Source organism: Quercus lobata, chromosome 6 (assembly GCF_001633185.2).
Source record: "Quercus lobata isolate SW786 chromosome 6, ValleyOak3.0 Primary Assembly, whole genome shotgun sequence".
Lineage (NCBI taxonomy): Eukaryota > Viridiplantae > Streptophyta > Magnoliopsida > Fagales > Fagaceae > Quercus > Quercus lobata.
This window is the reverse complement of record NC_044909.1, coordinates 13,331,287-13,351,752: the sequence shown is the minus strand read 5'-3', so window position 1 is coordinate 13,351,752 and position 20,466 is coordinate 13,331,287. Positions and strand designations below refer to the sequence as shown.

Genomic DNA, 20,466 nt, shown 5'->3' with positions numbered 1-20,466 from the left:
AAGGCGTCCTTAGCCTTTGCGAGGTCGTCATCGGAAGCTTTGAGAGTCCGTGAGGCGTCTAGGAGTTTGGAGCGTTCATTCTCGGTGGCCTTACTCTGTTTGTTAACTTCCTCCTCCATTCTATATATGGCCTGGAGAGCTTGTTAAGTGAGGAAAATACATTGTGAATGACAAAACAGGGAGCAAGAGTTAATAAATTTTTAGGTTTCAAGAGCCTTACCATTCCCCAGTACCTCTTCATACTGAGGAAAACCTCCTGCATCCTCATTTTCTTCAACTCATCCACGTCCTTGGGAAGCAGCATAGTTCTCCCTAATGCGTCGGACACATAACCTCCTTCGCCATCTCCAAGGTCCCTCATGGATGCGGTCTCCAGCAGTGGCCCCCCGTGGAGCATTGGGGCGGGAAGCCAAGCGCTTGGCAAGGATTGGGCTTCGATCCCCTTTCCCTTGCTTTGGGGGGATTGGGCTTTGGTCTCTTTACCCTTGCTTTGTGTCCCAATCTTCAATTGCTTCACATGCGGGGCTTTATCCCTCTCCTTGGAGGATTGGGATTTTCCCCCATCCATGGCTTCCTTACCCTTAGGACTCCTCTTCCTCTTTGAGTCAGTGGGCCCCGGCCGAGGAGGCAGAACTGGTTGGGGAGGAGCAGGAAGTTTGGGGCGGGGGGATTGTGGTTGCGACTTTGTGGAGGATGACCTAGTCTAGATGGTCTGGGGCTAAGGTGGTGGAGACGGAGCACTAGACTGCAGTGTTCCCTGCACACCCTTCCCCGGTTAACCCTCGAGGAGGTCGAATAAGCTGGTCAAGAGTTTTCTTTTAAGTCCCATCCCGGTTTGGGAAGATGTGCCTACTGATGACAATTCCGTCTCGGACAAAGCCGGGTCACCTATATCACCAGAAGGATCCTCGGATTGATCGGCTAGGTCAAATACCCCAAATCCCTCCTCGGATTGATCTAACTCGCCTTCGTCCTCCGCTACTTGATGAGATGAGGAGAGGTCCACCAGTGGGATGCCCTCTGGGACAGATGATCCTTCGGAGATTAAAAATCCTGATTCGACCATGGTAATTTTTGGAAACTGAGGACGGCTGGCGCTGATCACGTGCCTAGGGTCGGCAAATGACTTCTGAAGGGGAGCGTACCCTAAGATTTTGTGAGCGGCTCGAACTTGACCATCTCTGTCATTTATGAAAACGGCCGCTTGAAGAACAGTCTTCAAGTCCACCCGGTTAACTAGGTGAAAGTGCCGGTGAAAAGCGTGTGGATCTGCAAAAAAAAAAAAAAAAAAAAAAAAAAACACATGCGCATGGTTAGTTACCGAACCACATCAAATTAGAATGGCGCAAAGGGTCGACGCCCTTCCATTCGCTATACCCCACCTGGTTCTCCTTCTACCGTGGGGCACAGATCGCCATCATGCCATTCATCGGAGACGATAAGGAAATCCTTGTTTAATCCCTTGTTGGAATCAGGGAGGCATTGAATTAATCGAACCCTCTCGTCTCTCGTCTTCATATAGTAGGATTTTCCCTTCAAATTTTGGAGATTATAGCACCAATTCACGTCGTGGTGAGTCAATCTTAGCCCCATCTTTTCGTTTAAGGCATCCACACAACCCAGAATCCTAAACATGTTGCCGGTGCACTGGGTGGGGGCTAATCGGAAGTGCCTGAGGTAACCCTTCGTTACCGGCCCCATGGGGATTCTCATACCCTCCTCTACGAAGGCGAGGACAGGAATGACCACCTCGCCCGTTCTCCTCAGATAGTACCATTCCCCTATCTTACAATGCCTTAGACTCACGTTGGGAGAAATCCTATAATCGGCGATGAACTTTTCTATCGCCTCCTCAGTATCGACTAATTTCCTCAGTCTCAATTTAACCATCTCTACGAGTTACTAAACAAACTCAACCAATGACGGGAGAAGAAAGGGAACCAGAGAAAAATAAACCCAGAAAAGAAAAAGCACGAATTAATGGAGGTAGGGAACTTACAGAAAAGAGGAAAGGCGCTTCGGACAGGCTTTTTGTGCTGGAGATAGACTTGAGTTTGGAAGAAAGTTCAGATGAACCTAGGGTATACGCGCTAGAGCTCTTAAGTACAAAACTGAAGAGACAAATCCGTTCCAAAAATCATTTATGCTTCCTATTGAGAGTAACTGCACGAATTTTCCCGCCCATAAAGGCCAAGAAATCCCCACCGTTAGATCTCCATCATGCCGTAGAACGTGGGAAACACAGAGCCGCCCGCATTTAATGAGGCCACGTTTCACCTTCCAAAGTCTCCAGAAACATGTCTCAGGCAGACGGAAAGTCTCGGGAACCGATAGGTGATAAGGATTGACAGGCATTGACAGATGTCTAATGTCATCAAAACCCTCCTATCCGTCCGAGGAACCGGATAGCAGGATTTTGAGGGGCTATTGTGGGGCCAGAGAACTCATGATCCTGCCCACGCTCTACTGGGGCCCAGGGCCCGTGTCGAGGAGGGTATTTGCCGAGGACGAATCGGGAAAAGCCGAAATGCCGGGGGCACAGCCGAGGATGACCCTTTCCTCGACATTCCAAGACTTCAAATGGAAGAGCAACATCTCGTTGAAGGCTGCCCCCAAAAAGCCCCCTGAAGAAGAGGTTAGTAGAATGAGACTCACATGGGGGTACGGTGCGGAACTGGTTCAAGGTAAATACGTCCCCTCCGCATTAAATGCGTCCGCCAACGTCCTAACCATATTAATGAGAAAAGACACCTGAACAGGGTGACTTCGATTATCGCAACTAACAAAAAGTAAGGGGAGGCAGCTGATGGGACGGGTACTGAAGTAGACACTTGTCTGATCAACAAGTGGAAGGCTAAGATCAACCAAAAAGGGCTATATAATGTGAAGGTTGATGCACCAAAAAAAGGGCTAGGAAAAAAGGCCAAGAACCAGAACCTCCCAGACCGCCTCAAGGAGAAAGACTCCTCGAGCGAACACGGTTTAATTCTGTACGAACACCACAACTAACCCCCGTCCGGTGACCAAAGCCTAGCCTTTCAAACCCACGCTCTATAAGTGATATTGTTTGGGCCTTTTTACGTGCGAACCCAATATCATTTTGGGTCGTTACAAATTGAGTCCTTACAGTAATTATTATTCTTCATAAAATAAGTGTATAAGTAACAAAATTGGAAATAATTAGTGTGTACATGTGTATGTGTATATATATATATATATAAACTTCAAATTTGATATTATTTCAAGTTAAGCTATAAAATTTTAAAAGCATAAACCATTGCTATATATGGTTTAAAATTGTTATAATTTAATCATTTTATGAGTTTAACAAAAATTATCAAAATTGATGTTGTTTTGGAAATAAATCTTTCTTGATTTATCCAAAAAATTTATTTTATAAGAAAAATAATAAGGAGATGCAAGAGCATTCGCATCAAGTTCTTGTAAATATTTTTGTCTATTTTAGCATAAAAACTTAATTTTTCTATTTTACATACTCACTTAAAAAATAAATAAAAAATAAAAATAAAAACTCAACATAAGATTATCTCTTTTACACTACATTTAATTAAAATATTATTTCTTTATAAATTTTATTATTATTTTCCAAAATCATATCTCCCTCTCTTTTCAACCAAAAACCACATCTCTTAGTCTCTCTCTTCGAAATCACTCTCTTCTTCCTTTCCAAACTCTCTCTCCTCCACAACCAGACTCTTCTTCCTTCCAAACCTAGGGCTCTCTCTCTCCTCCTCCATAACCAGTCTCTTCTTCTTTTCTAAACCCAAGACTCTCTCTCTCCTCCTCCATAACCGATTCACCCATTGCACAGATCCTCCACAACTAGTCAACGATTCTAGGTTCTCCCACGAACTGATGAGCCTGCATAATCACTATTCTCACTCATGGTGGTCTAATCAACATCCTACCCCGTCATCACAAATCAACCCAAAACACATCAGCAACTAGATCCGTAAAAACCTAAGAACCCAATCCACCAATAGGATTGATCAACGACTTTAAGCAACGAGCCCATATCATCACCATACTCAATTGTGGTGTTCAACAAGTTTATTAGTGGAAGAGAGAGAGAGAGTGTGTGTGTGAGATGGATAAAAAGCAAAGGGAAGAGAGAGAAAGCAAATTTGACATGGGACAGTGGAAGAAAAAAATAATAAAATTCCAAGCTACAATAGCCATGTAAATATACATGGCTACTGTAGCAATTTTGTAAATTTCCACATATATTTAGAATGAGTAAATTTCCACATAATAGCAATGTGAGTATTTCTTGGCTAAAATGAGTAAATTTTACATCTTCTTCTATTATACACCCATTGATATGAGTACTCTAAATATTATAAATTGAATTATGAATAGTAATATTACTCAAACTACCAAATATATATTTAGAATGGCTTATTTTTAGGAAATGGTCTTGCTTTTTAATTTCTCTTATCACACTATCAATCCCTTTAAGGATACTGAAGTGATAAGTTCAATGGACTTGCTGTAAACCTAGAGCTATCAAGACAAAGATTGTAAATGGGTTGGGTCTGGCTAGCCTTACCCATTTTTACTAGGCTCATAGGCCTAATAGGCTAGGCATAGCGGCTTGTTGACCAGTTAATGGGCTAGGTCAGTTGGGTCGAAAGAGAAAACCCTAGCCCATGACCCTGCTCATGGCAATGCCCATTTTGGCTTTAGCGGCTGTACGTAATGGCAATGAACAAGAACTTGGGTTAGCGTCTTATTTTATTAGTACTTTTTTATGAGAAATTAATCAAATTTTTTTAAGGGAATAATCAAATTTTATTTTTAAGGAAAGAATCAAAACTATTTAATTTTTTATTAATACTTTAAATAGTTTTTTTTCTTTTTTCTTTTAATTAAAAAAATGTCCAACGATTAATTCAAAAAAATAATTATTTAATAAACTAAATAAGGATGGCTATTATGCCAATTTCCTTAGTCCCCATAAGGACTGTCTTTTAAGATTTTTTATTAGACTGCAGGAAATCAGAAATTTTAAATTTTTGTTCAATCTTCCCTCATTTTTGCGGCTACTAATCAATCCAAAAAATAAAGTCAAACCCAAATCTAAAATTTTTAGTAATATACAGAAGATTACACGCTGATGACAAAAACAGAGAAATTAAGAAACTACCAAATCGTACGTAGAGATGAATTACCTGCAACAAGGCAACAACCCCTCTTCGAAGTTCGGAAACCTTCATAAAATTTTGTAGCTTTTTTTATCCTACCTAGATTGATAGAAAAACAGGAATATAAGGGGATGAAATTAAAGAACGCAAGAGAAACACCTGAGAAAGGAAGAAGAGAGAAGCGGAGAACGCACCATTTACCAGTAACTGATATCCATTAAAATTAAATAAATGATCAGGCTTAAATCAACATTAAAAAAAAAAAAGCATTGTTCCCACATTATTTACTTGGCAATATCCAACGGCCAAGGTTGCTACTATAACATAGCAAACTACCCTACTTGTCTTCTTCTAATATTAAGACAGTGGTAGAACTTAGCAATACTAGAAAAACTATTCAAGCAGCCGATGGAGCATCCGTGTTATCAACCACATCAATCTCCTCTAGCTGTAGGGCCTCAAATACAGGTTGAGCTTTTGAAACAGCAATGACATTCTTGTAATCCAAAGACTCGTCCTCATAAATGTCCCACCATTTCTTAATCAGTATCTTGATGTCTTCTCTTTGCATGTTTTCTTCTTTTCCTGTGTACCTCCAAGGCTTTGAACCCTTTATCATGAAAATGTACTCAATTGATTAGCAATAATACTAACCTAATTAAAAGGTGTACTAATTGAAAGCAACCAAAAGTTAATCTTTATTAACATACCGCAGCACAATAGTGAGCAACTTTTATTTCATCAAAGTTGAAATTTTCGGGGTGACGCCAAAGCATGGCTAAAACAAAGTTGTATATGGGAGGGATGGGCTTATATATATCCTTGAAGTACATGTTAAGGAAGTCCTGCAAAACATTGCCCAAAACAGTGTATTTTTAAGTGAAACAAATAAAGAAAGATGGGAATTAATGATGGTTACAAAATCAATAAGATAAACGAACAAGAACAAATTAAAAATAGTGCCAACCATTAAAAATGTTACCTGCTCAGCAAATAAAGTTGGAGGAGTGACTTTGACAGTCTCCAAGAGATCATGGTAAGTTGAAAGCTTAGGCTCATAAACAAACATGCCTGCATTGAAGTAAAGTGGAGGAGGAGAGCCCATCTCAACTGGCCACTGAACCCTTTCTGGACACTGCTGGCAATAGCCAATGTTGTGTTGAGTAGAATTGATCCATACATTCTCACAAAAGCAGTCCATCACAGCATAAAAGTGCCCATCCGGCAAGTCAAACAGGTGATCAATGTTGTCAAACACTTGTATGTCACCATCCAAGTAGATCATCTTGTCATACTCCACAAACTATACGTACCAATAACCAAATCAAATATTGATTTTATCATACAATATATAGCAATCACATCCTAACCTTTGCAATAAAGACTGTTTTTTTTCTTTTTCCTCAAAAAAAAAAAAAAAGACTGTTTTTTTCTTTAATCAAGAAGTAAAAGAAATATTAAATAAAGAAAAAAGAAAAAAAAAATATATATATATATATATATAAATGTTTTAGATAGGAAAGACTTTATGGCTTTCGTGATGTGCACCATGAAAAACATAACAAGGGTTCATAAGCAAAAGATTTACCTCCCAAATACGAAGTTTAGAATAGTTAATGACATAGTATGCCATAGCAAATTGATGAGCATAATTCTCCGGAGGGCTCAAAGGCACAATCTCACGGACAATACAGTCTTGAGATTCAAGTATGCGACGGTGCTCCTCAGGCACATCAGGCAAAATGGCCACTACAAGAGGATAGGCTGACTTGGCCTTTCTCAGACCCTTAGACAAACCAACCACTCCCTTCACATAGTCACCATTGCCAGCCAGGAAGGTCACATAGGCTCTCTTAGGGACACTCACAGTTTTGGTTGTTGCTTCTGGTGCCATCTTGGGATTCAAAGGAAGAGAAAGAAACAAGATTTTTTATAAAAGAAAGAAGAAAGAACACAATACTGAGTCTTGCAAGATGGGTTTTGAAGATTAAGGGTATGGCTCTATATATAGGGGATCAGTGGGTGGTGAAAACGGAATGTTTGATATTAGAGGAAATAAATTATTCTATTGTATCCATTTGTCAAATATTATGGCTCTGATTTGGTATGTTTCCATGCAGATGATAAACTCTATGGCTCATTGTGAAGTATGGACATTTTGATGAGGCGATCAACGGTTTGTGTATTTTCTTGTTTAGTTCTTTTTCCTTGCATGGTAGAAATAAAGGGTGGATAAGAATGATCATGGAATGTGATTAATTTTCTGAGGTGATCAACGGTTCCGATTGGATCTAAGCCTTGCCAAAGTAGGTCTAAATCAGTCAATAAAGCAAAAAAATTGCGACATCATTTCCAAGTTTTCGGAGATTTGGTACATTAATGCAAACAATTACTATCATATATTATTTCTTTCAACGGAAAATTAAATTTATCATAAATTCAGTTAAGAGGAGAAAGCATTTGCTATAATTACTCATCTTTAACGAGGAATTAAATTTTAAATCCTTTGGAATTGGAGCGAAATCACCTATTCATTTGTTGCAGTTAAAACGTTGTAAGTTTTATGTCCCTCTTGTTGTGTCTCAACTCTCAAGCAGATTATCAAAAAAAAAAAAAACTCTCAAGCAGATTGCCACCTCTCTCGTGTGCATAGATGGTTATGCCAATCGGATTTGGATCCTATGAAATGATTGTATGGTGCAACTAACATAAGTGTGCGAGATGTAAAATTAGAAAGATTAAAAAGTGAAAAAGTAAAAAGTTTAAAGGTTAAAAAATTTTCTAATCCAATAATTGAGATAAAAAAAAAGAATTTTTAACTTTCAATCTCGTCCTCTAATTCACTTGAGCCGACCTTGCGTGTCATGCAATAACTGGGATCGGTATGGATTCAAATCTGAAGCTATTAATTTCACCATGCAATAGTGAGCAATATGATAATTGTTTTTTTTTCAAGAAAAAAATATTGTTAAGTTTTGAATTTTTATTCCACCTCCAAAAAAAGTTCACAAAATATTGAGCTAATATAAATCCATTTTTATTGAAACAGTAAACTATTTCAACAAAAAGATAATTTTTATGAGTCTGTTGAATAATCATTGACAAAAATTTTCAAACAACTTGTGAAAGAGATGTAGATAAAACATAAATACAAATTAAAACTTATTTAGCAATTTTTTATATCAAAAAACAAGAATGGTTTTAAAATGGAAAAGTGTATATAAAATAAAAGGTCAAATAAATACTCACTCCGTCCCAATTTGTTTGTCTTGTTTGAAAAGTCAAACCTTTTAAAGGAATATCATTTATTGTCTTATTTGCCTTATAAAAATGTATAAGTTTACAAAACTATCCTTAAATAAGTTTATCAGTTTTTTTTTTTTTTTAAAGAGTTATTCTTAATAAGACAACTAAAAAGGTGCCCCAATTAAATTAATTTTTTAAATATTTGTTAGTTTTCTTTTCAAATAGTTTTGAAAATAAAGTAGGGGTATAATAGGAATATTAGTAAATTAATTAATTTTATTTTTAGAAACAGGACAATATTTTGGAACATCCAAAAATAGAATAGAGGACAAACAAACTGGGACAGATAGAGTAATATTTAATTGATGTTTACTATTAAAAAGCCCACTATAAAAGCTATTAATGGCCATCTTTGTGATACATTTTCTACAAACCCGATTCAACTAAGTTCAACCTTCTTGTGAGCCCAATTCATATATTATACTTATGTTATTCTTTTAAGCATGACCTAAGCCCATGTGACATATTAGGAAATTGAGGGACTGTAGTTTGAAGAGTATGAATCAGTTTCTTTTGAACCTTTTGCATGAGTCTACTCATGTGTACTACTCTTTTCTTTTCTTTTTTTTGGTAAACAGACGATTTCATTAAACAACTAAACAAATACAATAGGTTCAGTGCACATCCTATTAAAATATACACCATTCAAGTCTTCCTCAAAAACATTGCAAATGTCCACAGGTGGACTAACAAAGGAAATAAAATCACTTTCCTGAACAGCACCCATTCTAGCAAGCAAATCTACACACCGGTTGGCTTGACGATAGCAATGTTTAAACTGGATTTGCTGGAAGCGCGCTGCCAAGTGTCTGCAATCATCCAATATGGGAGAGACAATGTTATTTACATAAGCATTGTTCTTCAAGTCTTCCACCACGGCTTGAGCATCCAATTCAACAACAAGGGCTTCAATGTTTAAATTGTAGCAAAGAAGAAGGCCCTCTCGCAGCCCCCATAACTCTACTGTGAAGCTATTTGTTGAACCAATATATCTAGTAAAACCCGCAATCCACTCCCCTTAATCATCCCTTACTAAGCCGCCACAACTAGCTCTATCCACCCTTCTCAACCATGATCCATCAGTATTAAGTTTCTTCCAACCCAACGGAGGCCTTTCCCATCGAAGACTCCTATTAATTTTTCGGTTCGGGCTCCTTAGAGAGTGCACACAGTATATAAATTCCAAGACTTGGTTCATAATATCCTTTGACAGATTGTGGTTCACCCTCTTCCCCTTGAAAACATCCATATTCCAGTTTAACCATATACACCACACAGCAAAAGAGAAGGTAATTTTCCAAGGAGGTTTTTCTTGGCATGGCTACACTTGGCTTTCCCATTGAGGTTGATCCAAACTTGGAGATTACTCATCCAAAATTCCTGATTAGATATGCTCACACCTAACTGCATCCAAACTCCCTTAACCCAAGCACAATCTCTAATGGCATGAATGATTAATTCAGGTTCTCTATGGCAGATTGGGCATAACTCATCAACTTCCACCCCTCTCCTAACAAGGCAACTCATTACACCTATGCTGTTATGCTGGCATCTCCATAGAAAAGTTTTGATCTTAGGCAGCGTTTCAAGCTTCCACATCCACCTAGAATTAAAGGGATGAATAGCTTCCTCAGTCGTGGCAATAAAGTAGGCACTCTTGAGGTCAAAGGTACCCCTCGGGTTGCCCGACCAAGCTAGCTTATCCTGCCCTCTACTCATAAAAGAAATGGGGATGGCTTGGATTAAGGATTTGACCTTGAAAGGGAGATCGAGAGGAATCTGCCTCCAATCCCAACTAAAATCTGAAAGTATCTCACAAACCTTCCATTGGTCGACTCCTCGGGTTAAAGGACCTTGTATCATACAGCGAAGAGGCCCTTTACCCGTCCAGTTATCCCACCAAAAACGGAGATTACTATCCCTTCCAATCGTCCACATGCTGCCCTCATTGAAAGTACCCTTCCCTTTCTTAACTGCTTTCCAAATCTGCGAACATGGCAACTTGTCTACATTGGCTGAACTGATTCTCCTCTGGCTGCAATATTTTTGCCTTAATACCCGAGCCCATAAAGCTTCTTTTTCAACATTCAACCTCCAATTAAGCTTGGCTAGTAAGGCGGTGTTTCTGCCTTTAGCAGATTGCAAACCAAGGCCGCCTTCCTCCTTTGGTTTTGTTACCTTTTGCCACCTAACCCAGTGAATTTTTTTGGACGACTCCGTCGACCCCTAAAGAAAATTTCTATTCACCCGATCAACTCCCTTTAGGATTTTATTCGGAATGTAAGTACATTGCATGACATATGTTGGAATAGTAGCTGAAGATGCTTGAATAAGGACTGCTCGACCAGCCAAGGTGAGCAAGTTAGCTTTCCAACTCGCTAACTTGTTCTTCACCCTATCAAGAATGTAGTTAAAATCTTGAGAAGAAGAACCAGGGTGCTTAATAGGAATTCCAAGGTACTTGCCAAGCGATGGCATTGAGGCAAATCCAAGGATATCACAGAACGACTCCCTTGAGTCCCTATCCATATTTGGTGAGAAATAAACTCTAGACTTAGAGGCACTCACTAATTGGCCCGAAGTATTGCAGAAAGCATCAATGACATCCCTTACAGTCGAGCAATTGATATGGTCAGCTTTGGCAAATAAGACCAAATCATCTGCAAAAAATAGATGTGAAAATGCCGGCCCGCCACATGAAGCCTTCATAGGCTGCCATAGTTTAGCATTACATTTCTCTTCAATGAATTGACCTAGAAATTCCATGCATAGAATGAATAAATATGGAGATAGTGGGTTTCCCTGCCTTATACCTCTCGATGGATAGATCGGGTCAAGAGCTTCTCCATTAAATAAAATAGAGGTCGAAACCGTGGATATGCAACTCATAATAATGTCAATCAAATCAGCCGGCAAATTAGCCCTAATGAGCATATCTCTTATGAAACTCCACTCAAGTTTGTCATATGCCTTTTCAAGATCAATCTTAATGGCCATGTACCCCACCTTTCCTCTCTTTCTACTGAGAGTGTGAATGATTTCTTGCACTATAATCACATTATCAATGCCTTTCCTTCCCGGGACAAAAGCTGTTTGGAGGGGAGAAATAAGCTTGTCCAAGAAAGGTCTAAGTCTAGCAACAATAATCTTTTTAATAATCTTACACACGGTGTTGCACAAGCTAATAGGCCTATAGTTACTCAACGTCTCAGGGCTTTGTATCTTAGGAATTAAAGTAATAAGAGTTCTATTCAAGTATTCCGGCACAGACTTTTCCGCAAACACCTTCTTTACTACATCAACCACTAAGTTACCCACAATCAACCAAAATCTATGGAAAAAACTAGCATGCAGCCCATCCGATCCTGGGGCTTTGAAAGCTTTAAGAGACCATAGGGCAAATTTTATCTCTTCCTCCGATGCAACCCCACCAATACTCTCCCTCTCCTCATTCGTTAAGCTAGCCTGCCATTGGGATATACCAAGAGCAACTCGAGAGCCTGAAACAAAGGAAGAGGTATAAATACCATTGAAACCGTTTCTAAAGACCTCCTTAATAACACTCGCCTCATGTACCCACTGCCCTATAGAATCCTTGATAGCTAAGATCTGGTTCTTTTTCCTTCAAACAAGGGTGGACACATGGTAAAAGGTAGTGTTACGGTCACCTTGGATCATCCAGTTAACATGGGACTTTAACACCCAAAGCTCCTCTTCTTGGCTCAACACTCTGTCTAGCTCCTTAAGGAGCTCATTCTCCAAATATACAAGGAAAGCAGAAGGTCTCACAGATAGTGCCCGTTGAATCCCATTGATCCTAGCCATAATGTTCTTTTTTCTAGTAAAGATATTGCCAAAATGAGAAGCATTCCACCTAATTGCTGCTTGGGTAAATCTGTTAACTACCTCTCCCAGAGCAGGTGAATCACTCCACGCTTTTGACACAATAGAAGGGAAAGAAGGTTCAGACAGCCAGCAAGTCTGGAATCTAAAAGGCCTCTTTCTCCCCATATTAATTATCAGTTGCATCTCCAAAAGAATAGGGCAATGATCAGAATGGCATCTGGTAAGATGGACCACCCGAGCTTCCGGGTACGATAAACACCAGTTGGGGTTAACAAAAACCCTATCTATTCTATCATGTATAAGTGCTTGAATATCTTTTCTATTAGTCCAAGTAAATCGGGGGCCCGAAAACCTGATATCAATCATATTGCATTTATCAAGACACTTTTTAAACAACAACAATCTACTGACACTCACTGCTCTTCCCCCGAATTTATCTTCCCCCAACAAAGGTTCATTAAAATTGCCCACCACAACCCATGGCAAATCATGTAACTCAGCAGTTTTAATAAGATTATTCCATAAAATATGCCTTTCATCAGTTCTAGGACTAACATACACAGTAGTAAAAACCCAGCTAGAATTTGCATTACGTACCTTAACTGTAGCATGAATTTCCTGCTCAGTGTTAGCCAACGGATTGACATCCACCCTTTCTGAATCCCACAGCATCCAGAAACCACCTGCATACCCAACGGTGTCCGTATGAACTGAGCCATCAAAAGGCAATCTATCAATGATTCCTTTTGCCCTGTCACCCCCAACACGGGTCTCCAAAATTACCATCATCACTGGATTATGAATCCGAACCAGCTCACCAACATGTTTTTGAAAGGAGGGTTTCAACGCCCCTCAACAATTCCAAACGATAATATTCATGATTAAATATGGTCTGGGAGGAGCAAACCTTAAAGGCTAGCAACAACTTCACCTTCTCCCTCAAAATCCATCCTTTTTGCTTCAGCAACTCCTACATCACCCCTCATTACATCTCCTTTACAGCCATTTGAAGACTGTCCAGAATAGCCAAATGGAAGACTTACACAACCTCTGCCATGGGTCTGAACCCCAATTGATTCATGGTGCTCGGAAGTAGTACTAGCGTCTTCAACTCGACTAAGCACTTCGGTGGGTTCGTTTCGCCTAGTATCGGAATCGATGATCTCCATGTTAATAACATCCATACCAAGCCGCCCTTGCTTCAACTCGGGTTCAGATTAGCGATCTCTCCCTTTAATCTTAAGGCCCACTTCCAAGCATGTCGCGGCTGTGAACTGAAAGTCTGAAGAAATCTGTGGCCGCTGGTCACCATCGCAACTTTGAGCAGTTCAGCCTTGTGTGTGGTGATTCAGTGAGGGTATTTTTTTCCTCAGCTGCTCTAACAGTGCCAGGGGAGTTGACTTTAAGAGCCCTAGCACGCGCAAGAGCTTTTTTTCTTTTAACCGAACCGCTTTGGTTAGGCACACTCCGGCTAGGCTTGGGCACTTACTTCTCCTCTCCAAGCCCAGTCCGGCCTATAAACTTCTCCACACCCACACTATCTGGGCTTCCCACAACATCCTTTTTAGCCCATGAATTGGGCGTCTCCCCTAGCCATTGCAAGGAGCTAGCCAGCAATGGCCCATTTAAATCTCTAGTGGCCGAGAGTCTATGCTTCATTTCCTTCCCAAGCCCAGCATTATAGCTGGGTTGTACATTATCCATGACATTTTTCATCCTACTCCCATTCAACACAGGACCACTCCACGGCTGATCATGTACCTGACCCATGAAGGACCTACCAGCTGCCTGTTTCCTTGTCCCATTGCGCTTACGAGCCACCACAACCCATGGGCCGTACGTACTTTTTGAGTCCTCCTCCTTTGCACTCCCATTCACAGTTTCGTTGCTGCCTTGTCCTTTCTTGTTTTTGTCAGGTACTCAAGCTCATGAAAAAAGTCTTATATCTTAAATTTTCACCACAATAGAGGTTTTATGCTCATGTTGTCTATGTCCCAAGTTTTTTGCATTAACCTTTTTTGCCTTTAAAACATAGTTGGCTTTCATTGGCTAACTTCAAGTTCTAGCCATCGCTTAGATGAGCCTCTCAAGAGCTTGAAACATCTGAAAATGGGGAGCCAATGAGGGCTTAGTCGAAATTTTCCCTTAATAATGATAAAAGCAAGTCTTCATTTTATCCAAACAAAAGCAAACCTGAAAATAAATCCTTAATTAACACATTGGGGTCCAAAACCTCTTCTATTGACTAAAAACTAGTCATTAAGAGCACCCAAAACTCAATATAAAATGCCTCAATTAGATTCAAAACAAGCTAGCTATGTTTTACCCTTAGAACTGAAATTTTAGAGCAAAAATTCATTCAGCTTGCGAAAATTTTCACTATTCTAAAGTTTAGGGGTGTAAATATTAGTATAGAGAAACCTTCCCTCTCTCTCTCTTGCGACCTCTGTCAATTTCCTCTTCATGCTGTCAGTGAGTCAAAGTCTCAGACCTGATGTTTTAAGTGTATTTTATGCATTTTTGTCATTGTATTTTCGATTTCTCTTGTTAAAACACCATAAGCCTTTGTTCATCATACATTTGAAAGTTTGGACTTCACTTTTCTCAAATAATCATTTCTAAAAAACCTGATGGGAGATGTGGACTATTCTTGCATTTTTTACCCTTGTCACAAAACACACCTCAACAAAAGCCTGTAACTTACATGATTTTTGAAGAAGATGCTTTAAACGTGATCCTTCCATTAAAGGAGAACAAGGCCCTGCCATTGAGCTACAAGACTCTTCACCACAATACCCCTTTTTCATTTGGAGTGTACTAGTAAGCTACAAGGCTCTTTTCAATATCCCTCTTTCATTTGGAGATAAGATTTAATAGCTACTTTTTTAAAATCCTCAATTATTTATTTATTATTTTTTTTTTTGTTGTTGATAATTTGATAGTTACAATATGGGAAGAGGATTTGAATCCTAAATGGCTAGATGTTATGGACACATCACAAGATGCTAACTAGTTGAGTTATAATGTTTTTGGCATAAAATTATCAGATTTAATATATAACTTTTTAGAGATTAAGTAATAACTCACTAATAATGGGGTCTTTTATAGTGTTTGCATACACTCAATAAAATAGTAAAAAAATAAGAAGTTTGGTTCCTTTGTATAAATTTTTTTTTTTTTTTTTTTTTTACTTTTATAAAGTTTAGGGACCAAAATAGTATTTTATCCATTATCAAATCTCTTAAACTACAGGATTTAGAATGAGAAATTTTCAAGAACTTTTCTATAAATTAATTAATTTAAGGTAAAATGATGTCCTAAGAAAAATAAAAATAAAAACCAAAACCAAAAATTCAACCGGTTCACCATTTTCTGGTATCTATTATCCAAAGTGTGCAACATGTTGTTTTGTTCTGGTCCTCTTTTTTCTCTATCTTATCTGACCCCAACGAAACACAGGAACAAAATTGGAGTGAGTGAATATGGCGTCTTTGGCTCAGCAATTCACAGGCCTAAGATGTTCACCACTCTCTTCTTCTCGCTTCTCAAAGTCAAAGCCTTTCTATTCAAAGCAAACCCACAAGCCCACTTTGTTTCCCATTGTCTCAGCAGTGGCAATCTCAAACGCACAGACCAAAGAAAGGGCTGAGCTTAAGAAACTCTTCGAGGATGCCTATGAACGGTGTCGTACTACGCCTCTTGAAGGTGTGCCCTTCACTCTCGATGACTTCAACGCTGCTCTTGAAAAGTACGACTTCAATGCTGAGATTGGAACCAAGGTTGGTTGGTTGGCCACTCTTTTTTTGTTTCAATGTTTTTCTTTGAAATTGTGAGTAGGAATTGGCTTTTGAGTGAGAGTTCTTTGGTGGGTATGAGCTAGAATGACTAATTGTTGTGTTGTTCAAAGTGAGGCACGCATAGAATGGAACTTTGTGTTTGGGTTTTAATGGCTGTGAGCTCAAATGAGGAATTGCTTAGTGGGTTTTTATGTGCAAGTTGATATTGTGGGTGTGTGATTGGATACACGTTGAGTTCCACTGAATATTGTTAATGGTTTTTTTGACATATTTGATTGAATTATTTAACTTTTTCTGAATTACGTGCTAAATTGATTCATTTCTTCCACATTTGTAATCTTGAGGAAGATATGCTTGCATCAATTTTATTCAGGAAAGAAGAAGAAGGATATGGTTTGCATTAATTTGATTTTTAGGGAAGGGAATTTTTTGTATGATACACTATCCGTTAAACCTCTGTCTACTTTCAAAAGCCCAAAAAGTAGTTAAAAAGAAATACACATACACATACACATACACAAAAAGGAACATTAGCTTGATGCGTTTGATGCATATTTTCTTACAGGTCAAAGGAACTGTGTTCAAAACAGATAACAATGGTGCACTAGTTGACATTACTGCAAAGTCATCAGCATATTTGCCTGTCCAAGAGGCATGTATTCACAAAATAAAACATGTAGAAGATGCAGGCATATTTCCTGGTTTGAAAGATGAGTTTGTAATTATTGGTGAAAATGAAATTGATGATAGCTTGATTGTTAGCTTACGTTCAATCCAGTATGAACTTGCATGGGAAAGGTGTAGACAGCTTCAAACTGAGGATGTTGTCGTCAAGGGTAAGGTGGGTTTTTTCACACCAAAAATTTGCTTCTTTTCTGTTTCTTCTTTTGTCAGGAATATTAGTTGTGATCCTTGTCAAGTATTTTCATTTAGGTAATGAGTAAGATGCTAACCATCTTGAGTATCATTCCCTGTAGTGTTGCAGGTCAAAGGCTTTCTTGTACCTTAGTAAACTCTAAGTAAGCAGTTGAGGAAGTTCTTGCTATAGATCCTTCCTTTTCTGCTTCATGTTGTTTCTTTTACTAATTTGATTATTCGTGCATTAAGAGAAATTTATGCTGTTCAAATAACTGCCCTATTTTTTGGGGGAAAAAATGAACTAATACCTCGAATATATATGCAGGTTGTTAGTGCAAACAAAGGTGGAGTGGTGGCTGTGGTGGAAGGCCTTAGAGGGTTTGTTCCTTTTTCACAGATATCATCGGTTAGTTCTTAAATATGGCTTGCACGTTCCCAATGCTCAATTTGATTAGCTTGAAACTAATAGTAATCATATGTCTGGGAGGTTGCAGTAAGGTATACTGTGTGATCATAAAATACCTATTAAGTTCAAGGGAAAATTTTGTAAGACTACTTACAATAAGACGTGCTATACTCTATAATACTAAATATTGGGCTATTAAGAAGCAACATATACATAATGAGTGTTGGTAAAATGAGAATGTTAAAATGATAAGTGGAAATAGACGGAAAGATAGGATTCAAAATGAGGAAATTTTCTTAAAGATAGGGGTGGCCCCAATCGATGAAAAGATGAGAAGAGTGCGCTTGAGATAGTTTGGTCATGTTCAGAGGAGCAATTAATGTACTAGTAAGAAATTGTGAGTTGGTTCAAGTCGAGGGAACAAAAACATGTAGAGGAAAACTGAAAATAACATTAATAGAAGTAATGAAAAAGGACATGTCAATTATAGAAGTAACGGAGTGTATGGCTTTGAATAGAATGACAAAAAAGAATGTATGTAGCCAACCCTGATTAGTTTGTTCACTCTATTGAGGATCCATAGCCAACCAAAAAAATTTTGGACTAAGGCTTGGTTGTTGTTGTTGTAGGGGTGGCAATAAGGTGTATGGGAAGTAATAATTGGTGAAAAAGAATTGAGAGTTGGAAGTAGTAGTCGAAATCAAAATGATCTGGCTGTAATATGGCCCAAATTTTAAGCATGTATGAAATAATGATAACCTCACAACTAAGTATGCTTGATACTTGTTTGATGTCATGTTAAGAAGTTTCTTCCATACTAATGTATTAGGTAAGTATTCTACCCACCATTGTATATGTGATTGGATTTTATCTTGTATGATTTAGAGAATAAGATCATCATCACAAATTTTATTCTTTCTTCTGGCATGCATTTCTTTCGTTAATGAGTTTCATATTATTTGTAATCCATTTTTTAATACAAATTTGTCACTCTTTCTTGCATATATATTAGAAATCAACTGCCGAAGACCTTATTGAAAGGGAGCTTCCACTAAAGTTTGTGGAGGTTGATGAGGAGCAGTCAAGGCTAGTACTCAGTAACCGCAAAGCCATGGCTGATAGCCAGGCACAACTGGGAATTGGATCTGTGGTCATTGGAACTGTGCAGAGTCTAAAACCATATGGTGCCTTCATTGACATTGGTGGAATCAATGGCCTTCTTCATGTCAGTCAGATTAGTCATGATCGTGTCTCAGATATTGCAACGGTACTTCAACCTGGTGATACTCTCAAGGTATGTCCATAGTACAAGTCCTTGGCAGAAAATTTATGCTACTTGGTAGATGTGAACATTTTAAAACTAATTCTCATGGTGTAGGTCATGATACTTAGCCATGATCGTGAGAGAGGCCGAGTAAGTCTTTCCACCAAGAAGTTAGAACCTACTCCTGGAGACATGATTCGCAATCCAAAGCTTGTTTTTGAGAAGGTATTTTCTGACACATATCCTAAACCTCACTACCAGTTGCATGTATGATTTTACCGTAAATTCAGATTAGCCATGCTTTAAGTGTGACTAATATTTTGTAGTTACAGTGGATAGAGGAAGCTCAAAATGTTGTATTTTGAGTTGATGTTTCTTTTTCTATGATCCATGAAAGATTTCTATCTTGCTGCCAAGCAAATTTGAAAATTATGGTTATGTTTCTGATTCTGTTCTGACAGGCGGAGGAAATGGCTCAGACATTTAGACAGAGAATAGCTCAAGCTGAAGCCATGGCTCGTGCAGACATGCTTAGATTCCAGCCTGAGGTACTTGTTTAGTTACTATATACTTACATATTTAATATGGTCCAAAATAGTAAAAAATAAAATATAGAAGATCAAAATATATATTTGACTTTAATTTGAGTTCCAGCCTTGTGGCCAAGTACATGAACTAGCATTCCTGAAGGCTAAGGGTGCTTGGAGAGATCATTGGTGTGTTTTTTGAACGAGTATCTGTCCAATTTGGCAAGCCTAATTGTGCAAATACTTTATCTATTTGCAGAGTGGACTGACTCTCAGCTCTGATGGAATCTTGGGTCCGCTTACTTCTGACTTACCAGCGGAGGGTCTAGATTTGACTGATGTTCCTCCAGCTGAAGAAACAGGGTTGCCAGTTGCATAACTTTTCTCCTTTTGTATGTTCCTATGTTATTTAGCTTGTAAAATTGTTACCGCAAGCCTATAAGTAAATTTGTTAATCACATTGCCTTAATCCAAACTTGTTCTTTAAGTCTTTCTAAAAAAATAAACGTTTCTTACTAAGGTTACTTCATGCGCATAGTTTCCTGGGTTTGCTGTGATAGTGTCATTGATTAGCAGTCTTTGATTAAGAACCGAACACCCTGCCACGAGATAACTGGGTCTTAAATAAGCATTCTAATGTGACGTGACACCAAGAAATAAAATGTTCACACTATAAAATAGACTTTCTTCATTTTAAAAGAACTAGAGAAGATCGTGTTCTCAAATTCTAGGCAAGTTGTCGAATATTCAGGACTGACCAAGGAAAAACGTTTGGAGTAAGCACTTTCCTAGGCATGATCACCCTTTTATTATTTACTTATTTATTGATTTAGATCTAACACACATAACTCAAATGTCATTGTTTTTATCATTTCGTGGGCAATGCCGATAATATTTTTAACATAAATTACTTGTCGGTAATTCTGAAGGTTAGTATTTCAAAAAGTTTTTTTTTTTTTTTTTTCATAATTTGATAGTTGAGTGGGGAAATTTGAACCTCACATCTCCGTTAGAAACATCATAATGCACCAGTTGAGCTACAAAACTCTTGACAAAAGCACGTATTTTTTAGTATTGAGTTACAAATGATGGCATCTCGAATACATATTTTTTTAGTTTTTAGTAGCAAGTTATACATGCATATGATAGCAGACCTCTTTTAATTAGTTAGAAACTAAAAAAAAAAAGGGTATTCAAACTTGAGAAAGCCATGAATTACAAGGTACTCGTCAATTAAAAAAAAAACCTTGATGTTGGGTGACCTGCGATCAAAGAATTAGATATATACCTAAAAATT

At 38.3% G+C, this 20,466-nt stretch overlaps 3 protein-coding genes across 3 annotated transcripts; 1 reads left to right on the top strand and 2 right to left on the bottom strand.

Annotated features, from left to right (window-relative positions):
• Window positions 1-5,444: 5,444 nt before the first annotated feature.
• Window positions 5,445-7,256, bottom strand: LOC115950688 (galactinol synthase 2). The gene is made up of 4 exons (XM_031067915.1): window positions 6,754-7,256; window positions 6,148-6,468; window positions 5,876-6,010; window positions 5,445-5,775 (listed from the first exon to the last, which is right to left on the bottom strand). The coding sequence occupies exons 1-4, from the start codon at window positions 7,057-7,059 to the stop codon at window positions 5,563-5,565; spliced, it is 975 nt and encodes a 324-aa protein (XP_030923775.1). The 5' UTR covers window positions 7,060-7,256; the 3' UTR covers window positions 5,445-5,562.
• Window positions 7,257-9,728: 2,472 nt separating this feature from the next.
• LOC115949857 lies at window positions 9,729-13,103 on the bottom strand. The gene is made up of 3 exons (XM_031067126.1): window positions 12,140-13,103; window positions 10,719-11,971; window positions 9,729-10,634 (listed from the first exon to the last, which is right to left on the bottom strand). Exons 1-3 carry the CDS (start codon window positions 13,101-13,103, stop codon window positions 9,729-9,731), a joined length of 3,123 nt encoding a protein of 1,040 aa, XP_030922986.1.
• A 2,570-nt stretch (window positions 13,104-15,673) lies between these two features.
• On the top strand, window positions 15,674-19,685 carry LOC115995211 (30S ribosomal protein S1, chloroplastic). The gene is made up of 7 exons (XM_031119679.1): window positions 15,674-16,096; window positions 16,680-16,955; window positions 17,298-17,378; window positions 18,391-18,672; window positions 18,757-18,867; window positions 19,104-19,190; window positions 19,429-19,685. The coding sequence occupies exons 1-7, from the start codon at window positions 15,800-15,802 to the stop codon at window positions 19,546-19,548; spliced, it is 1,254 nt and encodes a 417-aa protein (XP_030975539.1). The 5' UTR covers window positions 15,674-15,799; the 3' UTR covers window positions 19,549-19,685.
• The last annotated feature ends 781 nt before the right edge of the window (window positions 19,686-20,466 follow it).

Bases quoted from the DNA above. Each gene is read 5' to 3' on its own strand.
- LOC115950688 (XM_031067915.1), bottom strand. From the start codon at position 7,059: ATGGCACCAGAAGCAACAACCAAAACTGTGAGTGTCCCTAAGAGAGCC. The intron at 6,469-6,753 runs GTAAATCTTTTG...TGGTACGTATAG, and splicing joins CTAAACTTCGTATTTGGGAG to TTTGTGGAGTATGACAAGAT. The intron at 5,776-5,875 runs GTATGTTAATAA...TTCATGATAAAG, and splicing joins TTGCTCACTATTGTGCTGCG to GGTTCAAAGCCTTGGAGGTA.
- LOC115949857 (XM_031067126.1), bottom strand. From the start codon at position 13,103: ATGGTAATTTTGGAGACCCGTGTTGGGGGTGACAGGGCAAAAGGAATC. The intron at 11,972-12,139 runs GTGACCGTAACA...CCTTTGTTTCAG, and splicing joins TGTTAACTGGATGATCCAAG to GCTCTCGAGTTGCTCTTGGT. The intron at 10,635-10,718 runs GTGAATAGAAAT...ACAAAACCAAAG, and splicing joins TCCTAAAGGGAGTTGATCGG to GAGGAAGGCGGCCTTGGTTT.
- LOC115995211 (XM_031119679.1), top strand. From the start codon at position 15,800: ATGGCGTCTTTGGCTCAGCAATTCACAGGCCTAAGATGTTCACCACTC. The intron at 16,097-16,679 runs GTTGGTTGGTTG...ATTTTCTTACAG, and splicing joins ATGCTGAGATTGGAACCAAG to GTCAAAGGAACTGTGTTCAA. The intron at 16,956-17,297 runs GTGGGTTTTTTC...ATATATATGCAG, and splicing joins ATGTTGTCGTCAAGGGTAAG to GTTGTTAGTGCAAACAAAGG.